Source organism: Orcinus orca, chromosome 8 (genome assembly GCF_937001465.1).
Source record: "Orcinus orca chromosome 8, mOrcOrc1.1, whole genome shotgun sequence".
Classification (NCBI taxonomy): domain Eukaryota; kingdom Metazoa; phylum Chordata; class Mammalia; order Artiodactyla; family Delphinidae; genus Orcinus; species Orcinus orca.
The window spans coordinates 99,273,488-99,290,913 of record NC_064566.1 but is presented as its reverse complement, the minus strand read 5'-3'; the positions used below and the strand labels follow the sequence as shown (position 1 = coordinate 99,290,913).

The 17,426-nt window shown below is 44.9% G+C and overlaps 1 protein-coding gene and 2 non-coding genes across 3 annotated transcripts; all 3 read left to right on the top strand.

Moving 5' to 3' along the window:
* Positions 1–1,965: 1,965 nt before the first annotated feature.
* On the top strand, positions 1,966–5,843 carry HSPA8 (heat shock protein family A (Hsp70) member 8). The gene is made up of 8 exons (XM_049713285.1): positions 1,966–2,185; positions 2,457–2,662; positions 2,855–3,007; positions 3,095–3,650; positions 3,861–4,063; positions 4,324–4,522; positions 4,871–5,103; positions 5,411–5,843. The coding sequence occupies exons 1-8, from the start codon at positions 1,981–1,983 to the stop codon at positions 5,606–5,608; spliced, it is 1,953 nt and encodes a 650-aa protein (XP_049569242.1). The 5' UTR covers positions 1,966–1,980; the 3' UTR covers positions 5,609–5,843.
* LOC125965300 (small nucleolar RNA SNORD14) lies at positions 4,122–4,207 on the top strand. The gene has a single exon (XR_007479044.1). It is a non-coding gene; the product is annotated as a small nucleolar RNA SNORD14 (small nucleolar RNA).
* On the top strand, positions 5,205–5,291 carry LOC125965299 (small nucleolar RNA SNORD14). Its single transcript, XR_007479043.1, has one exon. It is a non-coding gene; the product is annotated as a small nucleolar RNA SNORD14 (small nucleolar RNA).
* Positions 5,844–17,426: the final 11,583 nt, after the last annotated feature.

Below are 17,426 nucleotides of genomic sequence, written 5' to 3'. Positions count from 1 at the left end.
TTACTGAAAGTAAGAGGCTCAGGAAGTCTCAATCAAGGACACAGGGCTACCGGAACCCAGGTTCCTTACGCCTGGTTCACTTACAAGGAAAGAGCTCCCTAGCTTTTCTTTTTTTAAACAAATAACTGAGAAGTGAGGGGGCCCGGGCGGGTGGAGAAGGGGCCGAGCCAAGAAGCCGAGTCTGTTCTCGATGGGCGCTGGGGGGGTGACGGAGGCATCCGGGCTCCAAGAAGCGAGTTTAGCCATCTATTTCGCTAAGGATACAGACACAGCATCGGGACCCTGGAGGTTGAGAAGTTGGGCCTCTCCGCACTCTGCGTCGGGGTCAGCCGGCCTCTAGCTACCACAATGAACGGAGGGTCCCGGGGGCCTGCCCGGCTAACCTGTCGTATCCCGCGCAGAGGCGAGACGCCGCGGCGGCCGGCCGGCTCCTTCCATCCCCAGATCTGGGTGCCATTGGGCAAGTTACCCTCGCAGCGCCCTGGGGTCGGAAACTTCGGCCCCGTCGCTCGGGGTCAGTCTTAGGACAGAGCCACGCTGGCTATGTGGGTGTGTGGAATCCCGGAGGGCCTAGAAGACCATCTACAAGGCCGGGGTGGGAGTAAGGGAAAGAGGATGGTGGGGGAGGGGCGCAACCACCTTCGCGGCCATCTTGTCCTCGCTCCACTTCCGCCTTCTCTCCAGGGCTGCAGGCGCCGGACCCCTCCCTGCAGGCCGTGCGCTCTCGCTCCGGGGGTTCCGCAGGAGCCAGATCGCCGATCGCGCTGCTGTCATTGGTTGGTTCCAAGTTGGCCCGCCCCTCTTCCTCCCCCTCCTTCGTCCCTCCCGCCTGCGATTTCTGGGGCGCATGCGCAGAGGCAGACGAGCCCTTCCCCCGCGCCCGGGGTGACTGAGGACTCCCGCGCGCGGGCTCCGTCGGCCCCACCCTCCCTTTCCCCTGAGCCTTTCGGACAGCGGGGGCGAGAATGAAAGTTCCAGAACGCTGCGGTGAGTGCGTCATCGCTAGGCGGGGCGGGCTGGGGCGGGAGAGGGGAGGCCCGAAAGGTAGAGCCGGGTTCGTCATTGGGGCTTGCGGAGGTGGCCGCGCGCCCATTGGCCGAGAGAGCCGTGATGGGCCCTGACAGGGGCGGGCCCCTTCTGGAAGGTTCTGAGGCAGGGTATAAGAGACGGGGCGGAGGACGGAAACCGGTCTCGTTGAACGCGGCGGCAGCTTTGTAGGTTGCTGTATTGTCGTCCAGTGGACCCGGGCCTGCGCTCCAGGTAAGTTAAGATTTCTGTCTTCCAAGGCTTTTGGCGGCCCTTCGGGAGTCTATCGCCCTGCTCAGGCTGCATGGCTTTGCAGCGGCCGGGGGCCTTCTGAGTGTGTCAGGCAGGGTGCGTGCGACGGTTCCTTTGCCCGGCTGGGGACCTTTGTTTCCGAGGGGAGGTAGCCTCCTTGGGGTGCAGTCGGGACGGAGGAGTGGGCTGCGGAGGTCGGGCCGCCCGGAGGGAGAAGAAGCCGCGCCTGTTTGCGGGGCGTGGAACCGGCGCCTTAGAGCTTGTCGTGCCCTATTTCCTTGTTTCAGGACCCATTTTTCTTAAAGGAGGAAGTCATAATTGGCACGCGCCCAAAGTGGGGGAGGGGGCTTCGGACCCTTGCAGGCCTTGCTGTGTTGAGCACGGCGCAGGGGGGGAGGGGAGGGCTAAGGTTCAGCCCGGGGCATGGGACCACGTGCTCAGGTGTGGCGCAGACCCTCTTGGCAGGTGCGTGCTTCCGTCTGCGGCGGGCTCTGCGGTTCGGACGGCAACCTTACTGCAGCACGCCATGCCTGCTCTGACCTTCCCGCGTGGTTATTTCCGACGAGAGCAGTTTCTGGGGCGAGGTTCTAAGCATAATTTGCGGAGTGGTCGTATCTGGTCGCGTTGACTTGGTAAACGTTTTCTAAGTGCTTGAGCCGCCTTTCAAACCATGGACTTTTTTTTTTTTTCTTCCCAGCAACCATGTCTAAGGGACCTGCAGTGGGCATTGATCTTGGCACCACCTATTCTTGTGTGGGTGTCTTCCAGCACGGAAAGGTGGAAATAATTGCCAATGATCAGGGGAACCGAACTACCCCAAGCTATGTCGCCTTTACTGATACTGAACGATTGATCGGTGATGCTGCAAAGAACCAAGTTGCGATGAATCCCACCAACACGGTTTTTGGTAAGCCAGCAAATCTTCATGGTATGAATTCAAGTGATTTCGGCAGTGTGTAATCTGAGAAGTTGTCTCAGAAGGTTGTTAAATGTGAGGCGGCCACGAAAGCCCTAAGGATAGGAAAAGTTTTCTGTAGGGAACTTCAGTGATTATCCTTTTAAGGCTTAAGGTTTGCGGCATCTTGGTCATTCAGAATTTGAATCCATAGGCATCTGGTCTTGGGACGGGTGTAGTGTAATGAAATTCAAGGTAACGTTTGTATTGATACTTTTTGCAGATGCCAAACGCCTCATTGGACGAAGATTTGATGATGCTGTTGTCCAGTCTGATATGAAGCATTGGCCTTTCATGGTGGTGAATGATGCAGGCAGGCCTAAGGTTCAAGTAGAATACAAGGGAGAGACAAAAAGTTTTTATCCAGAGGAGGTGTCATCCATGGTTTTGACAAAGATGAAGGAAATAGCAGAAGCCTATCTTGGGAAGGTGAGTAGTGCACAGTACTGCAGGGGAGGATATAGATGGGGATTACCAGGTGTCCTGATAATGGCGGCGTAAGAGTGAGCAGTAGATAAATCTATCAAAATGGGTGGTAAAACCAGAACGTTGTTTGAGGATGTATCTTTGTGTGTCCAAGTAGATGATATAGTGGTTAAGTTTTAATCTTTTTTTTCCTAGACTGTTACCAATGCTGTTGTCACAGTACCCGCTTACTTTAATGATTCTCAGCGTCAGGCTACCAAAGATGCTGGAACTATTGCTGGGCTCAATGTACTTAGAATTATCAATGAGCCAACTGCTGCTGCTATTGCCTATGGCTTAGACAAAAAGGTAAGTACCATGTTTTATGTATGCGTCACTCGAGATTAGTTTGAGTCACCACAATAGATATGAGAATAATTTGTGTTGTAATTGCAGGTTGGAGCAGAAAGAAATGTGCTGATCTTTGATTTAGGTGGTGGCACTTTTGATGTGTCAATCCTCACTATTGAGGATGGAATCTTTGAGGTCAAATCTACAGCTGGAGATACCCACTTAGGTGGAGAAGACTTTGACAACCGGATGGTCAACCATTTTATTGCAGAATTCAAGCGCAAGCACAAGAAGGACATCAGTGAGAACAAGAGGGCTGTCCGTCGCCTTCGTACTGCTTGTGAGCGTGCTAAGCGCACTCTCTCTTCCAGCACCCAGGCCAGTATTGAGATTGATTCCCTCTATGAAGGAATCGACTTCTATACCTCAATTACCCGTGCCCGATTTGAAGAACTGAATGCTGACTTGTTCCGTGGCACACTAGACCCTGTGGAGAAAGCCCTTCGGGATGCCAAGCTAGACAAGTCTCAGATCCATGATATTGTCCTGGTGGGTGGTTCAACCCGCATCCCCAAGATTCAGAAACTTCTACAAGACTTTTTCAACGGGAAAGAACTGAATAAGAGCATCAACCCTGATGAGGCTGTTGCTTATGGTGCAGGTAATCTTTCTATTCTAGTTAAACAGTTTAACAGGCAGCCTGTTAGGCCTTAGCTAACTGATGAATGATTTTTAAACATTTGTGGTTTCCACCAAAAGCTGTAGCTAATGATGGCAAAACTGTTGGATGTCTGAGTGATTGAGAATGGTTAGTTACATAATGAGTTATTGTAGTACTGTGCTTTATTTAAATTTTTTTTTAATCATATAGCTGTCCAGGCAGCCATTTTATCTGGAGACAAATCTGAAAATGTTCAAGACTTGCTGCTGTTGGATGTCACTCCTCTTTCCCTTGGAATTGAAACTGCTGGTGGAGTCATGACTGTCCTCATCAAGCGCAACACCACCATTCCCACCAAGCAGACGCAGACCTTCACAACCTACTCGGACAACCAGCCCGGTGTACTCATTCAGGTATGTTTCTCTGTGGCCTAGATTACTTGAGGTCCTGTAAAACTGGGGAAGACTTGTTCCGCTGTGATGATGGATTCCAAAACCATTCGTAGTTTCCACCAGAAATCCTGTGTTGGCCAATTCCTTCCTTGGATGTCTGAGCGATCAGTCTTTCCTAATCAAGCTAATACAAATCTGAAGTAGCACAGATATTTGTGAGTTTTTCTTCTTGTCTTTGTGTTTTTATTGTAATTTTGAATTTATTTCTGTTTCATAACAAGGTTTATGAAGGTGAGCGTGCCATGACCAAGGATAACAACCTGCTTGGCAAGTTTGAACTCACAGGCATACCTCCTGCTCCCCGTGGTGTTCCTCAGATTGAAGTCACTTTTGATATTGATGCCAATGGCATCCTCAATGTCTCTGCTGTGGATAAGAGCACAGGAAAAGAGAACAAGATTACCATCACTAATGACAAGGGTAAGTTTGGGCAGTATTCTGTGAGTGTGCTAAGTGCGCACTCTTGAGCACCCAGGCCAGTATTGAGATTGACTCCTTCGTAGAGGGAATCAATTTCTGTATCTGTCATCCATACCTGATTTGAAGAATCAAATGCTGATTTGTTCTGTGGCACCCTGTACCCTGTGGCACTCTTACCTGCTTTTTAGAGGCAGAATTTGGTTTATAATGGTTTTATTTTCCAAGTGTTTCTACTCCTACTCCAAGGGCATTTAACAGAGATCATACTTAGCTGCTAAATGGAGTTGCAGGGTGATGGTGCAGAACTGCAGGTGATAGTCTTGCCTAAAAGGTTGGTTAATTTTACAGGCCGTTTGAGCAAGGAAGACATTGAACGCATGGTTCAGGAAGCAGAGAAGTATAAAGCTGAAGATGAGAAGCAGCGGGATAAGGTGTCTTCAAAGAATTCTCTTGAATCCTATGCTTTCAACATGAAAGCTACTGTTGAGGATGAGAAACTTCAAGGCAAGATTAATGATGAGGACAAACAGAAGATTCTTGATAAGTGTAATGAAATAATCAACTGGCTTGATAAGAACCAGGTTTGTAATTTCTGTTGCCAAAGATTTAAGGGTGCAGGGTTGGGTGTAAAGGGCTTTAGCAAAAGCTTAGGTGGGTGGGTGGGTTTTACAAATTTGTAAGGTCACGATGATGAGAATGGTTCAAAACATTCGCGGTTTCCACCAGAACTACAGATGTTGGCAACTTCCTTCCTTGGATGTCTGAGTGACCCAAGATCTTAAACGTAACTTGATGTGCTGTTGTGTGTCTAGTGTGTCAGATTGATTACATCAGGCTTAGAGTCTTCTATTTGAAGAACTTGTAATAAAATATTTTTATTTTCCTCAGACTGCAGAGAAGGAAGAATTTGAACATCAGCAGAAGGAGCTGGAAAAAGTCTGCAACCCCATCATTACCAAGCTGTACCAGAGCGCAGGAGGCATGCCAGGAGGAATGCCAGGAGGAATGCCCGGGGGCTTCCCTGGTGGTGGAGCTCCTCCGTCTGGTGGTGCCTCCTCTGGGCCCACCATTGAAGAGGTTGATTAAGCCAGCTTAGCATAGGTTTAGCATTATTCCACACAACATTGAAGGACCTAAATTTGTAGCAAATTCCATGGCAGTTTTAAAGTTGAGCTGCTGTAGTAAACTGGGCATTCTTGATACTTGAACATGGAACGTGTGCACAGGGAAAGCAAATAACATTGCACTTTACAAGCACTGTATTGTAAGTGGAAAATGCAATGTCTTAAATAAAACTGTATTTAAAATTGGCACCATAAAATTGTTTTGATTCTGTTTACAAGGGCAGTAAGGTAGTGTTCGGGTTTGGGGGTTGAACAACTTTCTGGCCTAATAAGTATTACAACAGCATCTGGGTTGTCAATGACAAATTGTTACGTCTAGGCAACTGCCTGAACCTTTTAAATTAAGGTATAAAAAATGGGAAAATGTGTAGACCTTTTGCTAGCTAGGCTCATTTAGTACTAAGTCTACATAAGTGTTAGTGTAGTTTGAACTGCAGGTCATCGTGCTTTCCAGTGTTTGTTAGACTGGAAAGGGGCATCACAGATATTTTTGAGTATTCCATGTGGTATACCTGAAACCATCTGAGGGTTCAAAAGAGGATAAATTTGAGGCCAAAATTAGGACAAGGAAATATCCTGTCAGAAGTAACAACATGTGGTATACACAGGTGACTTCAGGTAGAGTGTCCATTTGAAATCCTTTAATCCGTGGGCAGAGGCTTTTCTGTTTTCTCACCTGAGTATTAAGGGCTGGGAATTAATGGAGCTAGCTGTAAGGTTGGCATAGTTATGTCCCTTGACCCCTTTGAAACAGACGTTAAGGAAATTGTCTAATTCTGATCTCATCTTAAATCATAGCCAACTGTAACTCAGCAACTTCAGGCAGAACAATTGTGTTTACCAAGCCTAATTACGCTGGACTGTCTTTAGGTAAGCTTGCTTAGGAGCAAAGGCCGCCTCATTGGTTCTTTGTTCATTGGGCCATTGGTATGTTAGCTTGAGTTGACAAGCCAGAAGGTATTGCACCTGAGTGAATCCTGTAAAGTCATGTTTGTGTGAGATGGGCCTGCTTAGTGCCAACCAGCCACCTAGTGGTCACTTGGGAAGATTCTCAGTTTTGGTATGGTGGGATGTCTTGGGTCACAGTTCATTCTCAGCAGAATGACCCAATCTTAGTTTCTGCTTTAGCTTTCCTTCACCTTTCTGTAGCAGTTCTTGGATGACCCAACTAGCATAATGCAGATGACAGTTGAGCTTCATAAGAGTTTCCCCAATAACTACCTAGCGTTGACCCTCCCTTGTTCAGGTTAGTGGGTATAGCTAAAGGCTATAATTCGTAAAACAGCTGATGTTTCTTCTAAAAATACATCAAATTGACTAAGTTTAGTGCCTTAGGTGTGTGTTAATGTTTGGCAACTCTCCAGGAGTTTATAGCACTGCACCCAATTTGTTTTTTCCAAGGGTTACAAATGAAAGCGTAGTTGATATACCTTTTTTTGCACCTGTTTTCAAGTGAGTGGGAATCTGACCTGTGTTTTAGTATTTACTGCATTGTTTGTGAACCTGGAGCAAACCATGTGTGGTGGTTTTTTGAGACCACTCTCAAGGAAGTAATATGTCTCGTGCATGAACCATGGGATCTTGGTAAGAAAATTGAAGATCAAGTGTGATAGTGAAAATTAGCACAAGGCCTAGTGGAAGGTTATCAGTAGTAGCCATTACTGGAAGTTGTTGAATTTCAAGTTACATAAGTTGTAAGTTTCATCAGTGAAATAAAACTATTTCCTTTACACAGGTGGGAGAAACAATGCATTGCTGGGCCTGTCTAGTAGAAAATAAGTGGGGTCAGGGAGGAGCTACGGATTAGGTTAACAATTTGCTAGGTTTAATTATACAGTGGAGGGGGGGAGCCAGCCAGGCATTCGAATTTGGGGTAGACTTATTCCAAGACCTGTATGTTCCCTCCTGCATCCCAGTGTAGTGAATTATGAAGTACTGGTTCATCTCAATGTAGAGCCTGGGGTTCATGTGTACTGGAAGGGATTTCTTTAAACCAAGGGAATTTGTAATCTTGCTTCTGAAAACACTTGCAATTACGTGCTTAAGAACTTGGTCCCAGTGTCCTTCAGATAATTCCGTTTGTCTTTCTTTCCCCCCATCAGTCCTTTGGGTGTTCAAACTTGGAGACTTACGTTTTGCGAGAAGTCTAAGCAGTCTGGGGATTTGAACCCAATGACTCAAGTCAATTTTTGTCTTTCACTTTGCCTTATTTTTTAGTTTCCTGCTGTGGGCTAAGCCCTGACTGCAGGAGTAGATACAGAAGCTGGGGAAGATGTGTTCCAGCCTTATAGGAGAGACTGACATTCACAAGATGAAGACAGTTACAAAATGGCACTCTTTTTGCGGGGAAACAATGGCAGTAAGTGTAAGTTAGATTGTTTATTACAGCCTAGAAGATGATGTGGAGAAGGTGGCCATAAGAACAGCATTTACAGTTCTCCATTCAGTCTAGATAGTTTAATGGTTTTGGCTTGTCTTACTCTATTTGATTATCCTAACAACCTTAAGAGTGATGGTTGGATCGTCTGGCTGTGCATGTGTAAGTCTGTATAGGATGATGACAAAAGCAATTTCACTTGTGTGTGGATGATTATAATGAATTGTTATAAATCTAAGGTCATGGCCCTGGGATGCCTGGCATTTAAATTTTGCACAGGGCACCATTGGATCAGAAAGTGAGAGCAAAAAAGTTCAGTGGCCCTCAATCTCCATGTCCAATTTTAAGAGTTACATGCTGGTTTCAGCTGCACTTAGCAATAACATGGTTATGTTTAAAAATGTATTTTTATGGAGAAACTGATTGTAATTTTTAAACTACTAAGGGAATAATTTTCGTCTTAGAAGCCACAGCAGTACATTTACTCCCAGTAACATTACTGTAGTTATTTATGTACTTAAAATGTACTGTAAAGAAAACGATGCCTGCAAACAATTCTTTGCTGAAACAATATTGAGTACCTACAATATACTTTCTTAGGAAAAATAGCCTTTTGGGTTCTGTTAAGGTGAAATGGGTGATTGGTGGGACATAAATAGGAAAGGCTGAGGATTTTCTTTTCTTTGGTGTATATGGCTGTAAGGACATCTTTATCCACTAGATGGCAGTAAGCTATTTAGAAAACTACTTGGGTCGCTGAGAGAGGCTGCTGGAACATTTTCACTAAGGTTTGTGCTTTTTGTTTCACAAGTTGCCTAACTAGAAGCACAGTAAATGCTGAGGAAAGAAAGCTCCGAATGTTCACGTTCCAGGCAAATCATTCCCGGCTGAATAAGTTGAGCAAGTGCCTTGACTGTGGGGTATGGGTTTGAGGAGAGATTTTTAGGGTACTTGGGACAGACAGGTTAAATACAGACAGAGCTTTGAAATACGCAGGAAAAAAAGATGAGTCTCCCCGGGAAGAGAAAACAGTCTTTCCTGATCCGCTCTTTCTAGTTTAAAACGCTGTTATTTCCCTCATCACCCTTGACTCCGACTCCTGAGACTCATGACTTGTATGAAATGTTTGAATTCCTCACCAAGCTGAAACTCATGAGTGCAAGAATATCCACGCACTCCTACAGTTCCAGCCAGTGTCTGGCCCATTGTAAACATACAATGTCAAGTGAATGAACGAGAAGGGATGGAGCAGGCACCCCAGAAGTTAGTGATAGAATGTGTTCCCTTTGGGCTTTATGATGCTATGGTCATGGCTCTTGGAGTGGTGAGAGGCAGGCTGGCTGGCTGGCTGAGTTCAGGCTCCCTGCAGATCTCCACTACAGTTCCTCCTTGCAGGGTGGGGGAGCCAACATTAGAGCTGCATGAGATGAGGAAACGATCAAGCCCAGAGCAGCTCTAGCCAAATGAAAGTTGGCAGTAACAGAACTGTCCAAGTCTTTGACCTAAAGGACCACCTGCAGTCTTCAGATTGCCCCTGAGATCTGGGCAGTGTGTGGCATGAGTGGGATGAGCAGAAGTAGTGTACATAGTCTCTGCAATATGAGAGGACAGTCAGGGCCTGCCAGGAGAACTGAAGCCTAAAGCTGGGCCACAGAACACTCAGGATGCAGCCGGCCCCAGGACCCTAAGAAAAAGGCTGCCAATCTTGACCTTGCATTAGACACCAAAAACACAAGCAGCAAAAGAAAACATTGGGCTTCATAAAAAGTAAAAATGTGCTTCAAAGGATACCATCAAGAAAGTGAAGAAAGACAACCTACAGCATTGGGGAAGATATTTGCATGTCATAGAGCTAACAAAGTAGTACTATCCAGCATGTATTACAAAAACTCTTAAAACTTAAAAAAGAAACCAATGTTTATAATGGACAAAAGAAGATACAGAAATAGCTAATAATCATATGGGAAGAAGCTCAACATCAGTAGCCATCAGAGAAATGCAAATCAAATCCACAGTGAGGCAGAACTTGATATCCACTAGAATGCCTAGACAAGAACAAGTTGGCAAGGATGTGCAGGAATTGGAACCCTCATACACCGCTGGTGCGCATGTAAAATGGTGCAGCGGGTCTGGAAAACAATCTGCAGTTCCTCAAAAGTTAGAATTAACATATGACCCAGGCATTCTACTCATAGTTATGTACCCAAGAGAAATTAAAAAATCCACACAAACATTTATACACAAATGTTCACAGCAGGATTATAATAACTGGAAAGTGGCAATAACCCAAATGTCCATCAGCAAATGGATGAGTGAAACATGGCATGTCCATACAATGGAATAGTATTCAGCAGTAAAGGGGAATGAAGTACTGATACATGCTACAACATGGATGATCCTTGAAAACAGGGCAGTGACAAAAGCCCACATATTGTATGATTATGTGGAATGTTCAGAGTAGGCACATCCTTTGAGATAGAGGTGGTTTCCTAGGGCTGGGGGAAAGGCCAGTTGGGGGAAAATGCAGTTATTGCAAACAGGTATGGGGTTTTGGGATGGTGAAATCATTCTAAAGTGGTTGTGGCAATGGTTGCATAGTTCTGTGAATATACTAAAAATATTGAATTGCATACTTTAAATAGATGAATTAATGAATAGTGTGGTATATGAATAGTATTTCAACAAAGCACTTAAAAATCTTTTTTGAGTTAGAAAAGAAGGAGGCTGCAGAGCTGGCTTCCCCAAAGTGGGGGGAGAGAGAATGTATGTGAATATGAAACCATATTCTTACTCTCAAGGAAGTAAGTAATAACATTGGCTGTGTGGTGGTTTTCCGTTTTATCCCCCAGCTTTATTGACATAATTGTCATATAACATGGTATAAGTTTAAGGTGTACAAAGTGTTGATTTGATACATGTTGTGAAGTGATCACAACAATAAGGTTAGTTTTTCTGACTTAACAAATACCGTATATTAACGCATATATATGGAATCTAGAAAAAACGGTGCAGATGAACCTATTTCCAGGGCAGGAATAAAGATGCAGACATAGAGAACGGACATGTGGACACAGTGAAGGAAGGGGAGGGTGGGATGAATTGGGAGATTAGGATTGACATATATACACTACCATATAAAAAATAGGTAGCTAGTGGGAACCTGCTGTATAGCACAGGGAGCTCAGCTCGGTGCTCTGTGATGATCTAGATGGGTGGGATGGGGTGGGGGAGTGGGAGGGAGATCCAAAAGGGAGGGTATATATGTATACATATAGCTGATTCACTTCCTGTTGCACAGCAGAAAGTAACAGCATTGTAAAGCAGTTATACTCCAATTAAAGAAACAATGAGGTTAATTAGTATCTCCATCATCTCACATAATTACTGTTTTATTTTTGTGGTGAGAACATTTAAAATCTACTCTCAGCAACTTCCAAGTATATAATGCAGTGTTGTTAAATATAGTCACCAAGCTGTACATTATTAGATCCCCCAAACTTACTCATCTTGTGACTGGAAGTGTGTACCCTTTCACCAAATCCTCCCATTTCTCCACTGCCCTATGCTGTTGCCTTCTAATGTCTACACATCCCTTTGAGACTGTGGACTCTCAAACCAAGCTGATACAGCTTCCAAACCCAAGAGTTGAAAAAATTAGATTGGGCTGAAAAGAAAGCAGGCTGCAGGCAAGTAACCACTTGAAAATACATTGAACGGACTTCCCTGGTGGCACAGTGATTAAGAATCCGCCCGCCAACACAAGGGACACGGGTTCAAGCCCTGGTCCGGGAAGATCCCACATGCCGCAGAGCAACTAAGCCCATGCGCCACAACTAGTGAGCCTGCGTACCACAACTACTGAAGCCTGTGCACCTAGAGCCTGTGTTCCGCAACAAGAGAAGCCACCGCAATGAGAATAAGGCGCACCGAAACGAAGAGTAGGCCCCGCTCACCGCATAAAGCCCGCGCACAGCAATGAAGACCCAACGCAAACAAAAGTAACTAAATTTAAAAAAAAATTAGATCAAGCCACATTAAAAAAACCAAAACAGACATTGCAAATATTCATCAGAAACCTTATTTATTTGTTGATTTAGTGTTTTTCGTGTGTCTGGGACCTGCTGTGTTGTTTACTACCTGTGTGACCTTCAGTGAATTATTCTTTCTGAAGCTGATTATCTTTACCTATGAAATGGGGATTATAATAATCAGCCATTAGGTGTGTTATGAGGATTAAGTGAGCCAGGGTATGTGGAGAGTTTAGCTCTGTGCCTGACGCATAGAGTACGTGCTAGTAAGGGTTATTAACTATTAATTAAATGAATTAAGTGATAATATTAACATTTCCTAAGGCTGCCATAACAAGGTACCAAAAACTTAAACAACAGAAGTGTATCGTGCTGTGGTTCTGGAGGCCAGCAGCCGGAAATCACGGTGTTGGCAGAGCCATGCTCCCTGCATGCTCAGGGAGGGAGCTGCCCTGTGCCTCCCTTCTGGCTTCGGGTGGCCTCCTGTGTCCTTGGGCTTAAGGATGCAGCACTCCAGTCACATGACTGTCTTCTCCCTGTGTGTCTTCACATTGTCTTCCCTCGGTGCACGTCTGTGTCCAAATTTCCTTTTTTTATGAGGACACCAGTCGTACTAGGTTAGGGCCCACGCTAGTGACCTCATTTTAACTAGATTACCCTGTAAAGACTGTTTGCAAATAAGGTTACATTCTGAGGTTGTGGGGATGAAGACTTTAACTTTTTTTTTTTAATGGAGGGGGGTACATAGTTCAACCCATAACAATCACATTCCCTGTTATCAAGAAGAGGAATCTCCTCCCCAGCTTTTGCACAAGAATAGAAAGTAAACGAGACGAAATCGAAATACCTGTTCTTTTGTGGGACCAATAAAAAGGCTTTTTCATTGCAGTCTCTTTCCCTGAACCGCAGGTCACCAGCTGTGGGCAGTGTTCCTCTCTATCCCTTTACCAGCCCTTGGTCCCTCTGGATTTTCCAACAATGCCTAATTCTGTTATTTCCAGTGATTTCCCTGTGGGCAGCAGTTTATTTCTGTCATCAAGTCTCTGATGAAATCTTTAGCCATGAAATATTTAGTCCAATCCCAACAAATCGTATATGGTGTTAATATGTCACAAGCTGCCCGCGGCCTGCATTATGTGGTAATTTGGAAGCAAGAGAAGTGATAATATGGGGCCGGGCTTCTTTTGTGAGCTCGCATTAATGCTGGAGCTGGTGTTGTCAATTGACAGCCCATCGATTTGGGCTAATAGTGTGTGGAGGGGGCAGAATTGGGGCGAGGTAGGGAATAAAGGATATTGACAGCCAGTCGCCAGGATCCTGGCAGCTTTTAATCTATTATTGCCCTCTTTTAATGCAACTTCCGTGTCAACTGCATTTACTTCCACCAGCTCTGCCTGCTGTGCTGAACTGTGAAGCCAGTGGGATGCCACCCCCAGAGTGGCCCAAAGTTCCCCGGTATTGATTCTTTGATGCTCTGGGGTGTGAATTATAATTATTTAATTAAGCTCTTTAATGGGTATCAACTATGAACCTTCGCCAGCCCAGGCTGGGGTGGGTGGCCAGGGTGAGGTCCTCGTCATTAATCTGTGTTCATCTCGTTGCCACCAATTGTCCTAACCTCGACCCTCTTTTTTTCCTCCTATTATCGCATCTATGGTTTTAGTGGGAAGCAGGTCGATCTACTCTCAGAGAGGAGCTGGGAAGGGGAGTTGCTGATTTGGGGAGGCTGGAGGGAAGTCCATGGTTGAGCAGATTGCAGTGTCAGCTGTTCACACTGAGGGAGCTAGTCACTCTTGTCAGATCTGCTCTGCCCAGTTCTAGTTTGCCTATGCAGGGAGGTGATGCAAGAGATCTCGCAGCCACTTCCTTGTGTAGCTTTGAGTCCTATTTTAGATCAGGAATATTCCACACCCTCACTTAAGTCATTCATCAGCCTTCCCAGAGTACAAAGTACTGCCTTGTGCCCTCAGGGAACTTCAACTCTAGTAAGCGGTAGAGGGATCAATAAGTAAATAAGTAGCCACAAGACACTAATGAGCCTTGAGAAGGGGCAAAGTATAGGAAGTTATGGCACCCCATGGGAGGGGCCTTGACCCAGGCTTGGGGGTCAAGGAGGGCTTCCTGGAGGGACAAATTCCTAAACTGAACCTGAAGAATGAGTAGGAGGTAGTCATAGGAAAGAGGAAGGGCATGCTAGTCAGTGGAACAGCATGTTGGAAAGGCCTGGCAATGAAAGAGAAGGCCCAAGAAATTTGGAGACCTCATCTAGTTGAGGCCAATACTTGTATGAGGTGGGGACAGGTCCCTCTCCCAACCTGGGTTCTTGTCTTCTACCTGCCTGTCATGCTGATAAAGCTCATCAGGAGCTTCAGGAAGCTCAAAAAGTCCCGGATGGTATTTCCCATCATTTTGTCAGATGCTTTTGTGTTTCTACCATACTTTCTTCTAGGCCAAGAGTGATTTTTACTTCACTTGTTTAGTTCATGTGGTGGTTTTAAAACATGTCTGCAATTTTTTTGAGCACTCCTGTCATCAAGGAATGGAGTCTAATTCCTCTCCCCATGAATATGGGCTGGCCTCGGGGACTGACTTCTAATGGGTAGAAGGTGGAGCAGGCAACTCTGGGTAACTTCCAAGTCTAGATTATTAAATTCCTACTGCTTCCACCTGGTTCTCTGGACATTCACTGTAGAGTCTTCAGCTGCCCTGTAGGAAGTCTGGTCCCCTGAGTCCCCCATGTGGAAAGACCACATAGAAAGAGATGCTTGAGGAACCTCATTGTTGAGTGGTCCTAGTCTGGGTACCAGACACATGAGTGAAGCAACCTTGGAGTTGACTCCAGCCCCAGCCGTCAACTGACTACATCTTCATTCAGAGAGCCCCTGAGTGAGAATTGGTCAGCTGAGCCCAGTCAACCTCCAGATTTATGGGCAAAATAAATGATTGTTCTTGTTTTAAGCTACTGTTTTAGGGTGATCTGTTACACAGTGACAGGTAATTGGAACAGTTAAGTTTGGTAAAGTTTGTGTTTGATTAAGTTTGATTATCATAGCTTGATAGTAAGTCTTCAATTCAGGCAGTCATAGTCCCCCAATTTTGTTTTTCTTTTTCAAATTTGTTTTGACTCTTAGATCTTTTTCTTTTCCATGTAAATTTAAAAAATCAACTCATTTCTTTGAGTTTTTTTTTTAATTTTTAAATTAATTTATTTATTTATGGCTGTGTTGGGTCTTCGTTTCTGTGCGAGGGCTTTCTCTAGTTGTGGCAAGCGGGAGCCACTCTTCATCGCGGTGCGCGGGCCTCTCACTATCACGGCCTCTCTTGTTGCGGAGCACAGGCTCCAGACGCGCAGGCTCAGTAATTGTGGCTCACGGGCCCAGTTGCTCCGCGGCATGTGGGATCTTCCCAGACCAGGGCTCGAACCCATGTCCCCTGCATTGGCAGGCAGATTCTCAACCACTGTGCCACCAGGGAAGCCCAAAAAATCAACTCATTTCTTTTAAAAAAAATGTCCTTCTTGAATTATAATTGGAATTTTAATGACTATAGATTAAATTGGGTAAAGCTGATACCTTAACAATATTGAATACCAACCCATGAACGTGGCATAGCTTGCCGTTTTTTTAGGTCTTCTTTAATTTCTGTCAGCAATGTTTTGTAGTTTAGAATGAAGAAAGCTTCTGCCTTTTTTTAATCGGTTTTCATTTACATTTTTTAATGCTATTGTAAATAGAACTGTTTTCAAATTTTCATTTTCCAATTACTTGCTCTTACTTTGTAAGAATACAGCGGAACTTAAATGTTGACCATGTATTGTGTGATCTTGCTAAATTCACTTATTAATTCCAGTACTGGTTTTGAAGAGTTTCTTAAGATTTTTTCCATAAGCAATCATGTTATCTGCAAGGAAAGATGATTTATTTCTTCCTTTCCAATATGTACATATTTTACTTATTTTTCTTTCCTTATTGCTTTGGCTGAGACCATCAGTAAAATGTGGAATAGAATGGTGAGAGTGGACATCCTTTGCCTTGTTTCTGATCTTAGGAGGAGAGCATTTAATATTTCACCATTAAGTATGATATTAACTTTGGGTTTTTCATAGATATTCTTTAACAAATTGGGTTTTGGTATCATGCTTGTATTAAGGGTAAATTTGAGCATGGCAGCCTGTCCATGATAAAACTGCCAGCAAAGACCAGGATGGAGGAAGGAGACTAACGCAAGAAATGTAGGTGCTCACAATTTAAAGAAAATGACTGAAACTGAAAACAGGAAGTGTTGCAAAATGTGGTTTTCAGAGACAGCCTGCCTGGGAAGAATGGACATAGGTAGGGCCAAGAGAGAATAAAATCCTCAAGATGGGACTTGTGGGCTTAGAATGGCTTCCTTCTTCCTCTCCACCTGCTGATCTATTCTTTTTTTTTTTAAATAAATTTATTTTATTTTATTTATTTTTGGCTGCGTTGGGTCTTCGTTGCTGCATGCGGGCTTTCTCTAGTTGTGGCAAGTGGGGGCTACTCTTTGTTGCCATGGATGGGCTTCTCATTGCGGTGGCTTCTCCTGTTGCGGAGCACGGGCACTAGGTGCATGGGCTTCAGTAGTTGTGGCACATGGGCTCAGTAGTTGTGGCTCGCGGGCTCTAGAGCGCAGGCTCAATAGTTGTGGCACACGGGCTTAATTGCTCCGCGGCATGTGGGATCTTCCTGGACAAGGGCTGGAACCTGTGTCCCCTGCATTGGCAGGTGGATTCTTACCACTGTGCCACCAGGGAAGTCCCAATCTATTCATTTTTCAAAAGCTGAAATAGTCCCTCTCGGGATTCTCCTGGGCAACGTGGGTGACGCCCCCATTCATTGCTCCCTATACATTTGATACCTTTATTAGAGCACTTTTCACACATTTTGGAGCTGTCTGTGTGGCTGGCTCTCTCCCCGTGGACAGTGAGATCCTTTGAGGTAGGGACTGAGGCTTCTCCATTTTCATATTCCCCCTACCCCTTTGAGGCCTTGCCTCCCTGGGAATCACGGAGCAGAATCAGAGCTCTGGGGTCTGCGTAGCATGTTCCTCCAGCTGTGCAAACCTCAACAAGTTTTCCCTCTGAAAATGCTTTTCTTTAAAATATGATTTCCTTCTAAGAAGTTGTACCTAAGTTGTTTCTTACTTGTGGGAGATTCCGTTTTCTCATTTATAAAGAAAGGAATAATAATACCTATCTTAGAGGTAGTTGCTACCTGGTCTTTTTTGGGTGTAGGCACTTAGTGCATATGTGTTGAATCAAGGGACACAGTTTCTTTTACTGGAACAGAGGTGTGGCTTAGAGATGAACAAATGGACAATCTTGCATGGTCCCAGACACAGGGTGAGTGGAAACT